General features: G+C 42.9%; 1 protein-coding gene across 4 annotated transcripts in view; it reads left to right on the top strand.

Moving 5' to 3' along the window:
• Positions 1-12,784, top strand: part of KDM4C (lysine demethylase 4C) — a 358,852-nt gene extending 346,068 nt beyond the window's left edge. For all 4 annotated transcript variants that reach the window (XM_045563844.1, XM_045563846.1, XM_045563845.1 and 1 more), the window contains 3 exons: positions 3,329-3,448; positions 6,807-6,899; positions 11,681-12,784. In XM_045563844.1, coding sequence (XP_045419800.1) covers positions 3,329-3,448; positions 6,807-6,899; positions 11,681-11,857 — 390 coding nt within the window. In that variant the 3' untranslated portion in view covers positions 11,858-12,784. The remainder of the gene's footprint in view (positions 1-3,328; positions 3,449-6,806; positions 6,900-11,680) is intronic.
• Positions 12,785-14,896: the final 2,112 nt, after the last annotated feature.

Below are 14,896 nucleotides of genomic sequence, written 5' to 3'. Positions count from 1 at the left end.
TCACAGAAAGTTTCTGGCAAACTCAGTGTGAGACAGCTGATAAATTGATGCCATTTCTTTATGGACAAAACTAGGTGTTACAGAAATAAACCCTTTCGTGTTTTACACTTTGAGCTACGTCAGATCCATTTGGAAAGTAGCTAGGGAGTAAATAATGAATTATACATACTAAGTAAAGTTACATGCAAATCAAAATATATCCACTTACGGCTAAACGACCAGGCAAAGGGTGAGAAGGTAGCCGTCATGGCCAGTAGTAATGCCTCCTGGCTGGGGAGGTGGGGGAGTCACAGGATAATTTATCTTGTTATATATATAATTGGTTGGTTTTCTTCTGTGAATAAAGAAAAAGAATTCCAAAAGCAAGAAGACTGAGAAAGCAAACTGAAGTGTCTTCCATAGATCGAGTTTGACTTGGAAGATTATGAACTTGGTCTTTGCGGCTGACACAGCAATGTCACGTGGGGACTGAGTCATAAGGAGTTATTTGAGGTCAGGCATTCTCAATGCCAAGTTAAGATTTGTTGTGAATAAAGGGTGAATTTACAGTTAGTGAAATCAGATATCAAACTGTACCTCAGACATTTTGTTTTCAAAAAACTGTTTTAAAAAGAATTGCTTGTCACTTGGTCAAGTTGCATACATTCAGTTTATTAATAAAGCTATTTTTATGATAAGTTGCTCAAGCATAATTTATACTTGTCTGGGCCACATTTCTATAGCATTGCCTCACCTTGGTGATATGGTACCTAAAACTTCAGGTCATGACTTATTTGGGGGGAGTTTGATTTTAAAGGCTAGTAAACTTCTGTTGAAGGTCAAATCTGTACAATTAAGGACCTAAGTGGTAAAGGAAAGACTGCCTTAACTCTGCTGCTTGGAAGTGTTTGTGGCGGGTAGGTAGATGGGAGTACAGCCTGGCATGTTCTCTGAGGCCTTGACTTGCCTCTGCTGGGATCCAGGAAGCACCCAGATGAATAGCAGGAGGAATGGTCGCCTCCTGCCCAAGGAAAGGCAATGCAGAGAGACTCAGGAGTCAGGATTTGGGGATTTAAATATCACCTTTATTACTAATAAAGCAGATATTGGGGAGTGTGGCTTATATGTGTGGGCTAACAGGTTTCCTAGGACTGGACCTTGGAATTAGACGGGTTTCTCTAGTGATGGGCGGGGTGGGAGCTGCAGGCTCCCCTCTGTGGAAGGAGCAGAGCAGACAGCAGAGAGCTGCTACTGGCAGCTCCAAAGAGAAAGCGAAGGTGAGGGCCAAGCCAGAGGTCGCCAGACTTTCTTGGCTCACAGTGCCCTTAATATTTCAGCACAATTTTTACATTGCCTTTAGGTCAAAAGAAATGCCTGTTCTGTTAAGTCAGTTACGTCCAAACAACCTAACAGTAAGCTGGGTGTCTCACGACCGTCCCTGTCTTTCCCCTGAAAAGTATCCCATAAAGTCCCTGTGAGTTTGCTGTGGCACCCCAGGGTACCATGGCATATATGGTCCCCTTCAGAACTCAAAAATAAAGTCAAGTCATTCCTAATCCTCTTGAAAGAGGCTGTGAGAGAGTGAAGGAGAGCCGGAAGCATTACCGTGGTAGAACTCCCTCCACGTGGAAGAAAGCATGAGCAGAGGGAAGACCCGTGCTCCACCTCCCTACCCCCACAACTACCCCAGCATCTGAGTTTCAGCTCAGAGTAATCCTAGAGCTGATGTGACTGCCTAACCCAGGAGACTGGACACATGTACTCAGTATGTACTTAGAAGCTATGCCTTTCAGTGTTCTTAGTTCCACATTAATCTCTGGAAGGGAAATGGAAAGAGAGGTGATAACCCCAAGGGCATATATAGAGTGCATTTCTGTAGCCTACTCTTTCAATTCTGCATGCCCTGCGGTCAAATATTATGATGGCCAAAAAGAAACTTATTTTCATTTGACTAAGTTAGATGCAGACTGTCAGTTCAATAGAGCCTCTGAGCACACTTATTTTCTTCTTTGCCTGCAGCTCTAAATGGAAGCATGGTCTGCAGTTAGAAAAATGAGCAGCTGGGCCTTTCGTGTATACTCCTAACCCAGCAGTAAAATGGCCACTCCTTTGTCAGGCAGAATTTCTGTTAATAATAAGAAGTAATACATGCTGGATTTCTAGCCATAAACAACTAAATATTTCCAGCGTGTGCACCTCTCATTTAGACCACAGAATGTGCCCAGGCTGCATTAATAGCTCGAGTGGTCAAGTGTGCACTTCAGTCATTCAGATTGGCCTCATCAGTAAAATAAATACCAGTATTAGCAAATCATGAATTGCTAAATGTGCAAAAAGAAATTACCAAAGTAGTCAAGTACTTAATTCCTTTATATTAAAATTGTATTGTGTCATACTGAATATATACAAATTTAAAAATTTGCAAACTATGTGAAAATGTTTTACTATTTTACCTATACCCCTCTTCCCAATCCCTAAAAAAAAAAAACGCCTTCCAGGCTGAGCCACCTGGAAAGTTTGCTCTGAATTACTGTATTCGGAGGTGGCAGTGGCGAAAGACCCGAAGTGAGAAGCCTCCGGCTGTGGGCGCCACCACCCGTGGCAGGAAGTGGGCTGGTCACTTAACAGGAGATGCTGGCAGCAACATGCCTGTGGAGGGGTCTTGAGAAGGCGCATGCTGAGCAGGACAAACGCACTGAGCTTCACCTGTCACGCTGCAGGTGACCCTGGTGTCCCTCCCCTCCTGCTGCCTTGGCAAATCCCACCAGCTCTGATCTCACCCCGCGTCTCCCCACCCCACTTCCACCTGGGTGTCCTCAGCTCTTATTCTCCCGCTCGGCTTCATTCTTCCCGAGACCCTGACAACTTACAGGAGCCTCCTAGGAGGCTCAGTTTCCTTGTCAGTAAAATGGGGATAATTAATAATCCTTGCCTACTTCCTGGAGTGATTATAAGGATCAAATGGGATGTGTGCTAAAGCGTTTCGTTAACTGCAAAATGCTATATAAATGTCAGGTGTTATAAATCAGTAGCTGGTCTACTCTGCTAAAGCAGTTTCTGCAAATTTTAGTTACCCCCTGAACAATTCTTTGTCAAATAGCAAATGTAAATGCTGCTGTTTTTTCCTGCCTGGATTATGGTGGTTCCTTGGCAACTTTATGATGTAGGCTGAATCTTTAAGTACTCCTTTGGCTCATATCTCTTCCCCTGAACACCCGTGCGAGATCATAAGCCATAAAACACAGAGGCAATAACTCCTTTTAATTGTCAGGAGTTCATCATTTGCTAAGTTCTAAATGCAGTCACTTAGGCACTCGCCTTGAAAAGCCTGTCTCTGTTTATTCCGTAGAGCCGAGACTGTGTGAAGCTGGGCCCTCCTGCCGAGGGAGAAGTCGTCCAAGTCAAGTGGCCCGATGGCAAACTCTACGGGGCAAAATATTTTGGATCAAATGTTGCACACATGTACCAGGTGGGTGCTGCCCTTTCTGTGATGCTTGCTGGGATGGGCATGAGAAGCCAGAGGGAGACAATATGTCAACTGTGGTGCAGATCAGAAAGCCCCATGAATTGGGGGCATCTCTTACTGTATGAAGGAGGCAAAGATTCATTGTCTGATGAACCAGGTTGAAGCTCTGGAGCTTTATTACCAAGTTGGACACTGGGAAACCCTAACAACATTTGACGAATGGTTTAATTGTAAGGAATATGGTTCAGCCAAAAAGATAAATGGCTAGAAGACAGGTTGCTTCGCTGCCGTGTTTCCGTCATCTGGGGAGGGACTAATTGGCTGGTTCACCTCACCTTCAGCCAAGATAGTGACGCCCATTCTTCAGCCAGCAGCCCCTGAATTGGGCTTTTGACTGTGAGACATACACCCCCAACCCCCCGGGCGTCTCCGCTAACCTAGACCATGGTGCATCGGCACAGATATGGCCAATTAATGTCACAAAGAGCTGGTGGTTATCATCTACCCGAGCTCCAGGAAGTGCTTGTTTAATGAAAAGTACAGCTGTCAGTTGGACATTCTGTTCACTAGGGAACTCTACATTGTATTAAAGAATATGTGTACAATTAAAAAATGAAATTATTTTATTCCTACCAGAAATGAGAATGAGTTAAGTTGTAATAAGGGAAACAACATCGATAACATGTGCATTTATATTCCTTCAGAAAGGGTTTAAAAAGGGAAAAATTTGTTAGAACCCCAATACAATGTAATATTTTCAGTAGCACTGTGGCAGAAATCAACATTCTCAGGCTAAACGGTAGAGTGAAAACAGGAAGATTGGAGTAAACGGAGGAAAGCAAGAAGGTTCAGGCCTGTTAAGTTGAAAAACAGCTTGAGAATGATAAGACTGCCAGTTTCAACAGAGAAATTGTTCCAAGACTGATAAGGAGCAAGGGCTTAAATGGAAGAGTGCATTATAAGACACTGCATCCAGAACTGGAGCACAGTGTAATTAGAGCTGTCCAGAGAAGTTTGAAGAACTTAGGAGAGAACATTTTTCAGGGTCTAGAAAAACCCAAGGGGAGTGGGGAGGGTCGGATGTGTACAAATACATTGTGTGTACGTGTGAAGGTCATTTTCCCCTTTAGATACGGTATTGGTGATAGTGTTATGTTACAGATTCAGGTTATTTATCATAGGGTAGGTGTTGGAGCTTCCTTGTATCAGAATGTCCAGAATTAGGCAAAATCACAGAACAGGCTGATACCACTGGAGACTTCTGGAAAAGAAGCTTTAACTACATCATTCAAAAGAAAATCAATATATTTAATTAAACAATAAGTGCAAAAGTGAGGCTTTTTATACATAGCAAAACTGTTTGCTACATGAAAAGTATCATAAAATGAAGACATGTTAAAATTCAGGCTAATTAGTAATCAGTGTGTTCACTTCAGTTGAATTTATCATCTCTCAACATAAAACTATAGGCATATTTATAGACTCAATGAAAAAGTTAAGACTAATATTAAAATTGTCTCTCAAGCACAAGTAGTTTAAAATTCCTCATCAAACCAAGTGGCCTTTTGAGATCCTTTTATGTTTTGTGTCTAATTATTCAACTTCACCATTGAATAAGCAAAGACATTTATAAAAATAGATAAAACTTCATTACCTACTGCACAATGCTAAATATCATAAGTATATGCATTTTTTTGTCCTCACAGTAGTCCTGCAAAATAGGTGTTATTGATTCCTGTTTTACAAATGAGGAGAAAAAAGCTCAGTGAACAAATTTTTTATAATTTTTGATAAAAACAAATTTTTAATAATTTGTTCAAGAGCACACAGCTGGTAAAGAGAAGGGGTGGAATTTACTCTCAGCTCTGTTCCGACTAGGGTAAACAACTGTCCCTGCTTGCCTGGAACCATCTCTGATTTTAGTACTGAGAGTCCTGCTGAGTTCCAGGACGGTTGGTCACCCTAGTCCTAGTGTGGCATACTCCCTTTTAGTTTTGTAATTGCCTTTTTCTCTTTCAGAATTTTCAAATGATCTAACAACAAACGAAAGTTGGCACAGGTGGTTCTAGCTATGCGCTCAAATTGCATAAATAACATGACGCTTTGGCCTAATTAAATATTAAAGAAACCATTGTGCTCAAACAAGGCCAGGAAGGAAACCCTTTTCATCCTCAGCCTTCTGGGAAGTGACAGCAGGAGTTCTCCTGTGACAGAGACCTAATTCCACCCTGTTGTTTAGCTTAGTCAAATGTTAATAGTACGTGGATTGTAAGAAGATTAATTATATATTTTATCTTGATTAAGACAGTGGTGGCTGTTCTCAACCAGCAGCCCCTGAATTGGAGACTTTTGCCTGAGAGACATACCCCCCTACCCCCGGGTGTCTCATCTAGACCAGTGGTGCATTAGCACAGATGTGGCCAGTTAATGTCACAAGGAGCTGGTGGTTATCATCCACCCAAGCTCTAGGGAGTTCTTGTTTAATAAAAAGTACAGCCATCAGTTAGACATTTTGTTAATTAATACATGGAATATTTCAAACTTCAACAGATTTTTTTTATTAACGTAGCACAGCCACATATTTTTATATCTTAAAGTTAAAGAATTTAGACAAACAGAAAACTTACAAACTTCAAAAATATCATGTGGTTCAGCATTAGAACACATTAGGTATTCCACCTGATTACAGCACTTTTGTCTTCTCCCAGAAGAGAAGAGTTCATGTTGGATTAAACCTAACCCAGATGCTCTAGTTTTCTGTTAGCCAGTGTCATTTACCTGTTCTCTGACAAAATCTCCTAAAATGTTGAAAAATTGGTTATGAAATTATTTGCTGCCATTTGGTTAACGTGAAAAAAGTTTTAAACATCTTTGTTTTAGATGATAATGTATTTTTACACATTGATGAGGTTTGCGTTATGAAGTTGAGAAACTGGGATTTTCTTGGCCTGTTTGATTGAATTTGACAAAAGTGAGTTTTGAATGTTAAAGCTCTGTAAGAACTTGAGAAATTATTTTATCTGAGAGGATTTATCTGAGAGTAAATATATATCGTCTTTAATGCTAAATCGCATGTTCTGTGAAATCATTTGAACAACAGCTACTTCTTTTAGTTTTTGCTTTGTTGGATGGAGTTTTCATGTCCCATATTCTAAGATACCCATTTTCAAAAATTTTGGCCTATTTTAAAATATATTTTGTTTTTAGTTGAATAAGGGGAAGACCTCTTCCTACTTGGTTATGGCTTGTTCCCTTGTTTGTTCTGCTCAAGTCCTTTTTATTTTTTGTGTAGTTAATTGAAATGCTTAAAAAATGGTCAATGCTTATTTTTTAATGTATATCATGTCTTATTTTTCATTAGGTTGAATTTGAAGATGGATCCCAGATAGCAATGAAGAGAGAGGACATCTACACCTTAGATGAAGAGTTACCCAAGAGAGTGAAAGCTCGTTTTGTAAGTGCTGGCAAATGCCACTCAGGACCCGCCAAGTGAATTCCTCGTCCTCTCCCGATGTTTCCCAAGCCTGGCAGTGAATATACTTAAGCCTTTGGATTAATTTTGAAGAAAGCCAATGCAACTTTTTCGTTATTGAAACCTATTGAATGAAAACTTCAAATTTGGCCAAAAATAGGGAAACAAATACATGTCCCTTACTCTTATCCTAATGAAGTCAAATGATGATTTTTTGTGTTAACATTTATTGACACACAAAAATAGTTATTGAAAACATACATGCTCCTGGCAAAGCACCAGGAGCACACAAAGATACCACCAAGGCATTTGCAATCTTGTTAGCATAAGCAACATTAAAAGAAAGTATCCAGTAGTATGTTAACTGTCTAGTCTCCTGTAGCCTTATCATACATTGACTAACTTCTGTCTCAGAAGATCCCTAATGTTTGTTATTAGTTCATAATTAAACTAAGCTCTCACTTTCATAATAATAAAGATAAACAAGCTTAAATACTAGATGTGGGAATACTAAAGCAGTATTTTGGGGGTTTTTTGCTTTTTGAGACAGGGTCTCCCTCTGTCACCCAGGCAGGCTACAATGCAGTAGTGTCATCATAGCTCACAGCAACCTCAGACTCCTGGGCTCCAGCAATCCTCCTGCCTCAGCCTCTTGAGTAGCTGGGACTACGTATGCGCACTGCCACACCCAGCTGATTTTTCTATTTTTCGTAAACATAGGGTCTCGCTCTTGCTCAGGCAGATCTCGATCTGGCCTCAAGCAATCCTCCCTCCTCGGTCTCCCAAAGTGCCAGGATTACAAGCATGAACCACCGTGCTCACCCTAAAGCAGTTTTGTAAAAAAGAAAGTATTAGTTTCAAGCCCTTATCTACCATTAAAAGATAAACAAACATGGACAAGTAATCAAAACTGAAGTTGTTAAAAAATATAATTCACAATAATTTAGGTTTCATATTATTGTATCATAAAATATTTAGTGGACCCTGAAATGAAGTTAGTTTTACTTATTTAGAATTACATCTACCGCATCTGTGAAATGATAAATCTGACCAGGGAAATTTGAATGGATGAGATTTTTCTGACTAAAATGAATTTTTTTTTCTGAATAAATGACACTCTTTGTTTTCAGTGCATACTTATGATATATCTCTCTGCAGTGATAGAGTTACTATAGATTATTTGGTTATTTAGGGAAAATCAAGGGTTTCCTTAATGTTCAGTTGTAAATTCAGCTCCTTTCACATCAGGTGGGATCCTGACAGCAGAGTGACTCCATCAGGTGGGTACTGTCCTTCCTCTCAGCTGCATCCCGAGGAAGGTCCTTCAGAGGGAAATGAAGAGTGGTAGTAACAGTACTGCTACCCACTCCATGAGAAATGGGGCTCGGAGGAGACCCACACACATCTAAGTAGATTAACCACCAGATGATAACTGCCAGGAAAGAGAAAATTAAATATTCCTATTGGAAAGACATCAGCTACATCTTAACAAAAGACCTAAAAAACCTAGATAACTTGTCAGTGTCCTGAGACCTTGACATCTATTGAGAAGAACTTTCCTTTTCAAGATGTTAGAGACGGCTGCCTCTCCTTCTAACTTCCTGTCTTCCATGGACTCTCCTCTTCCCTTCCCCCTTCCCTTTTTTTTCCCTTTCTGTAGCACCTAGAGATTCAGGGGATGGGAGTGGAGTAGGTAGGTAGCCCTCTGGAAGTCTCTAATCCACATATGGCTAAAGCATCCTACCAGCTGGGTCTCGTAGATTTCAAATACTGTTTCCTAATTGCCAATTGCCTCCGAAGAAAGCGCTTTGCTTCCTACTCTGATCACAATCTCTTTGTTCCGCGATAGATTTGGCTCAGATACCAGGATGCCTTCCCCTGTGGCTTTATCCGAACACAGCTCCTGAGTTTTCTAAGGTTCATTTCTCTGAACAAGCACACCAGCATTTATCTTTTGTTAAATTTAATTCTTGGAGAAAATTTTTTAATTAAAAAGAAATGAAAATATATAAGTCACATACATACTAAATGTAGCCTGCTGTATCAGTGGCTGAGTCTAGCAGAAAACGTCTTCAGGAACAGAGGCTCACAGTCACGAAATCCAGCTCGCCACCTCTGTCGTTACTGAATCAAAGACGTTCGCGCTGCTGTCGTAGCTGGCCGGCTGTCCCTTCAGGTTGGAAGTAGCCCCTCTGGCCCTCGGTTAGTCTGTCCCTGATTGCTGTTTTTTTCCAGTTGGTGAAACAAATCTAATTGGAAAACCCATTGATGGAAGGTATTTTATGGTTAGAGAAATCTTTCTTGTTTTGTAAGGAGGTGGGTTAGCAGCTCGCATCAGGAGGCCCCCGTGTGTTAATGACTCTGGCTCACCCAGACACACGCTGACGGGGAGAAGTTTCCAGAGAGTCAGCAGTCCACCTCAGCGATTGTGCCGGCTTCTTTCCACCCACTTCAGAAACGGCCCCATTACCTTTTATTGTCTCACGGAACAACCATAGCAACAGTGCATAATTAGCTAGCGCTCCTGGTAAATCGGTTTTATTATTGTATTTGGGAGGCTGACTTTTGCTATTTCCGCACAGTGGTAACACTCTCATTGATGTTTTATTTTCTCCTTTGATAACTTTAGCACTTATAAAACTGAAAGGTTACTCAGAGGAAATATTTTGCCAGGAATGAATGAAATCAAAGTGTTTTCCCCTAATGGCAGAGGGTCCCCAACCAACCCACGGTCTCGTAGTTTTCGTCCCCAGTGAAGGCAGGTCGTGTCTGGGGGAGCCCGTGGAGGTGGTCTGTTACCCTGGACAGCTGTCCGTGGGCCGGCGGGAGCATGGACAGCTTCACAGTTGGGTCCATGTTTGCTTTCCAGGCTTCCTCGTGCTCTTCCCTTGCTTTTCTCTTCTTCACGATGGAACATGTGTTTTCAGGTCCTAAGAACGGGACTTGGCCCCTGTCACCAACCAGGGCAGGTAGTCTGGGTGACACAGTGAGATGCACTGTGTGATAGTGTCATCAGAAGTCATCCTCCTCAGTGAAAACCAATCAGGATACATTTTAGGAGGCAAAATAGTAGGGAAGTAGGAAGCAGAAAGAATGCTTTGCTGTAGTCTATAGGCTTTACCTGTCACAGAAAAGCCCACCTGCCTTCTCTCAGCAAACACTGAACGGTGACTGAGTGCTGGGCATGTTTGTGTTGGGAACGCATACAAAGTGGGGTACTTAGTCCCTAACGTCATCCCGCTTACAGGGATCCCCTGAGGGGGAGAAACTTCCCTGCCCCTTACCTCTACACTGCCCTCCATCCACTGTGCTGATACGGAGAGGGTTGCGGGAGCCCAGCAGAAGGGCGCTCTAGTCTGCCTGTGCAGGAGGTGGAGTATCTGCCATGGAAAGGCGACAGTGTGTCCAAAGGCAGAGAAGTACGAGGCCCTGGGCCAGAAAGTGTGGCTAGGACCTGCAAGTAATTCAGTCCGACCAGAGCACGGGGTGGGATCGTGCCAGGTTACGTGGGTCCAGCCCAGGGAGCGTGGGTGTCATCGTAAAGACTGTAGAGCTATTGAAAAATTATGAGCAAGAGCATATGATCACATAGAGCCATCTAATAAAAGAGCTTTTAGAGAGTTTGCTTCTAGTGGTTCTGTGGGAAGTAGGTTAGGGGTGCAGCATTTATTGCAGTGGTTTGGAGAAGTGTGGGGGCCTGTTCCGTGGGGTCGGTGTAGGGATAAAGGAGAAAGGATGGAGGGCTTTGGGGTACCTGTAGGAGGGAACTTGGACAGTGTGGGGACAAAGGGAAATCTATAATAACTTTTTGATTTCTGACCAGTACAACTGGATGGTTGGGGATGACGGTGGCACTTATGGACTATGGGAAGGACAGAGAAGGAGAAGGAATACTTTGAGTGCAGTTTAGGACAGGGCGATTTGAAGTGCCTCTCAGATGCCTGCTGGGCAGGTGAGCATGCCGGCCTGAGCGCAGGAGAGCCAAGCTGCAGCGAGAGGTGCGAGCATCCTCGGAGTCCATGCAAACGTTGAAGCCATGAGCGTGGGCACGAAGGCCTGGGAGCACGCGCGGAGAGAAGAAGGCCAAACACGAAAGCCAGGGGCATCAGAGTAGAGCAGATAGTTAAGAAAGGGAACCCCTGAGACATCAAAAATGAGCACCCAGAGGAGGAGGAAAAGCAGGAGGAAGGATTTACAAAATGACAGAGAAGAGAGCTGTAAGTAGTAGTTAGGTGGTGGAGCAGTCAAGTCAATTTAGGACTGACTTAGAACACTTCGGGACACTTAAAAAAGTGTCATAGGAATTAGCAACTAGGACTTTAGCAAGAACAATTTCACAGAGGGGGCGGGCCGAGGTGCAGAGGTAGATAGGAATAGAGGTGAATTAGAGACGACCGTGGACAGATTTGTCCAAAACCGGGTTGGGCAGGAGCCAGAGGGGAGATGGAGAGCGAAGCAGATTTGAAATGAGAAGGCTTTAATCCTGCTTCTGTTTGGGGACAGTCCCTGGGGGTGGGGGTTGGAGGGTGGGGGGTAGGTTGGGGATCGTGGAGAAAGTGGGGCTAAATGGGGCCACCTCTCCTCACTGGACTGAGTCAGGGTGGGGGAGGCGAGGGAGAGTCCAGAGCCTCGGCTGGGCCCTCCCCTGAGCTGGCAGTCCCGGCCTCTGCACCCCAAGCCCCGCTGACCGAGTCAGACCTTTGTCCAGTCTTGTGGAGGTCAGATGCCACGCCCTTCTGCAGTGTAACACTGGCTGCTTTTAGTCCACAGCCTCTGATATGCGATTTGAAGATACCTTTTATGGAGCAGACATAATCCAAGGAGAAAGAAAGAGACAAAGAGTCCTGAGCTCCAGGTTTAAGAATGAATATGTGGATGACCCTGTGTACCGCACTTTTTTGAAGAGTTCCTTCCAGAAGAAGTGTCAGAAGAGACAATAGTCTGTGTACGCTGCTGCAAGCAACAGATCAACTTGGGTCGGAAGAGGGAAGATGAAGTGACAGCCTTGGTGCTGTGTCATGTGTTCCGCTGGGGTAGGTGCTGTGGTGCGTCTCTGACAGTGGTGAATCAAGCTTCCAGAGTTTGGTCACCAAAAATACAAAATATACATATTATTAATTGGATGCAGCAATATGAAGTCATCCCCTAGTCTTGCTTTTTTTACTTATAAGCAATTTTCTTCTATGATGATCCCAAAGAATTTTTCTAAGTGAAAGGAAATACTAGTGGATCGCCCACTAGAAAAAGCCACTGCCAGGAAGGAGGAGGGTCCCCGTGTGTGGCTTATGCCCCTGGTCAGGAAACACGTGGTGACATCTCTCCCCCAGCTCTAGCAGGGAGGAGCCTCGTTATCCAGGTGGGAGGTGATAGTTTATATATTTTCCACAGTCAGGGAAGTACTCTCACTTACTTGTTTTAAATGGCAGTTTTTATAAAACATTTTTAAAACACAAATGGCATGTATGGTAATGAGATTTACCCGTGTGCTATCTGTATTTCCCTTGTACAGAACTTTTACATTTTTTTATATTCCTATTATTTTTGATTGTGTCTGATGAGAACTGAGTTGTTGGCCTGTGTGAAATGAAATTTTCGGCTCTTGAGGAAGAATTCTTATGAATTGTATGGGAATTTTATATATTTAAAGAGGGAGATCTGGGGCTGTTATTTTTAAACACTTTTTTTCATAATACATATTCTGAGTAGATATTTATAAAATACGTTTCTTTCATTATGTGTTTGTAAAATTAGAGTTTAAATAAATATGCTTTGATGCATAGTTTTGAACTAATGTAACATGATTTTTCCTTTTTAAAACAGCCTGAAAATGTACTAGTGTTTAAAAATAAAGATTTCCATTTTCTCCAGTCCTGTCTCTGGCTTGCTTATTTGTTTGGGTTTAAACCAATAGAAAAGCAAATTTTCTTGGGGAGTTGGCTGTTAAGACATACAGTAGCCCAGGTTCCATAGCTGTGGGCATGTTTGTGGTGATGCCATTGGGGATAAAGGCTCGTCGGCCTGTCCGCCCAGTGCCAGCTCACGTGTTTCCCTCGGCTCCTTCTAGGCCCTGAATAAATCTCTTGAGTCTGGATCACTCTTCATCCCAGGTCTCCTGGTCCCCACTTGTCATTAGAAGAGATCTAGAGGTCCTCCAGTCCCTCCCTGATTGTATAGATGAGGAGTGGAGGACAGGCAGGGAAAGGGTGGCGCAAGGGCACACAGTTTTTAGTGACTGCTTCTGTTAACCACGGCCACAATTTTGCCGCATAACAAACAACTCAGCGGCCTGCAGCAAGCAGCATTTACTTTGCTCAGGAGTCTGCAAGTTGGCTGGTCTAGGCAGGCCTTGGCTGGGCAGCTGAGCTGACCTTGGCTTGGGCTAGCTCCCACGTCTGCTCCACGTGTCTCCCATCACCCGCGTGGACCCCGTGGGCTAGCCCCAGATATGTTCTCTCATGTCCGTGGCAGAGAGCAGATGAGCCCAGCCCAGCAAGCACATTTCAGTGCCCTGTGGGGTGTTGGTTAATATCCCGTGGATGAAAGCCTAGGGACAGGGACCAGAGAGCAGTGAAGGGGTGGTTGGGCATTTCAGAATTTGATGGCAAAGAGTATAGATTTATCTTATTACCGAGTAGAGGGTGAAGAACTGAAACAGTAATGACAGCCACAGCTAAAACTCAGTTCTCTAGTCCTCCCTGGCTGGGTGCTCATTTTGCAGAGCGCTTCATGGCTGAGCTCTGGGCTGGGGCAGAGCCCACCAGTCGTATTTTTACAGAGGCTGAGCACTCCACATTCTCTAGCAGTATAGTCATGTATCTGATCAAGTAATCAAGCCTGAATTTTCTATCTCTGCGTTTTGAGTAGAACTGACCTGCTCTCTCCATGACATTCCAGGAAAGTAGGCCTGTGTAAGGCATTAAGAAGAATTAATCTAAATAGGATCATTCGTTCTGTACAAGTTTGCCTGTCAGCAAGATTTCTGATGGCTGCCACAGGGAGAAAATGTGCAGAGTCCTATGCGATCTCAAAGACAGCTGTTTTTTATGGTCTCACTTAACTAATGTTCCTATAACCAAGTGTAGCTGTACATGGCCTTAGCCAAACAGCGCCGGCCGTGGATGCGTTCTGGCTAACGAGACAGGCACCTTTGTTTCACTGCACGCTGTGTGAAGCGGTTACTAGCTCCTGTGACCAGACAGACTGTTTAACCTTTTCCACTTACTATTCGACACCTCAATTGTAATTTTGATTTCTTTGTGTTACACTAACTGTATTTTTAGCCTATACGTATAGCATAGAATCAGTCCTTCTAGTATTTTTTTAAAAATTGCTTAGCTGTGACAATTCTAATACAATACTAATCACAAGCCCTTTCTCTGGAGGTTAAGGGATTAGTAGAAACTGCGTGGCATATTTCATAACATTTTTACTCCTTTATGTGTGTTTGAAATGAGAACAATGTGATCCTTGTCAGTTTAATTTTACTAAGGGACTTTTTTCTTTTAGTTCAACTAGAGAGAAATTAAGAAGCGTCTACTGAAGTATCATATGGCTTCTCAGAATATATTATAAATTGCCACTGGGTCATACTATGTGAAAACATGGAGCCTCGGAATGCAAAACTATGTAGAAATGCAAGGGTCTGCCACTTCTTGTCCCATCCCATGTGAAACAAGGCTGTTCATGCACGTGTTACTGTAAATGCCCTGGAGGCCTCATGAATAATTATGAGAGTAGTATCTGCTGCAAGATAACATTGTGCTTTATTTGTGCCTTTAAGTAAAAGGGATCTGAAATGAAACAATCTTCATTTCAGATATAAATCAGCCCCATAAACTTGAAGCTAACCAGAGATCCTGAGGCATTCTCATTATATGAAGTAATTGGTTGGTTGCAAGACTCAATTGTACTACAAAGTCTTTCTGAGGATTCGGATGTGCAGTCATCTGAAGTGTTACACATTCTCTCACCCAGCGTGT

This window comes from Lemur catta, chromosome 10 (assembly GCF_020740605.2).
Source record: "Lemur catta isolate mLemCat1 chromosome 10, mLemCat1.pri, whole genome shotgun sequence".
NCBI classification, from domain to species: Eukaryota; Metazoa; Chordata; class Mammalia; order Primates; family Lemuridae; genus Lemur; species Lemur catta.
This window is presented reverse-complemented; position numbering and strand designations above follow the sequence as displayed.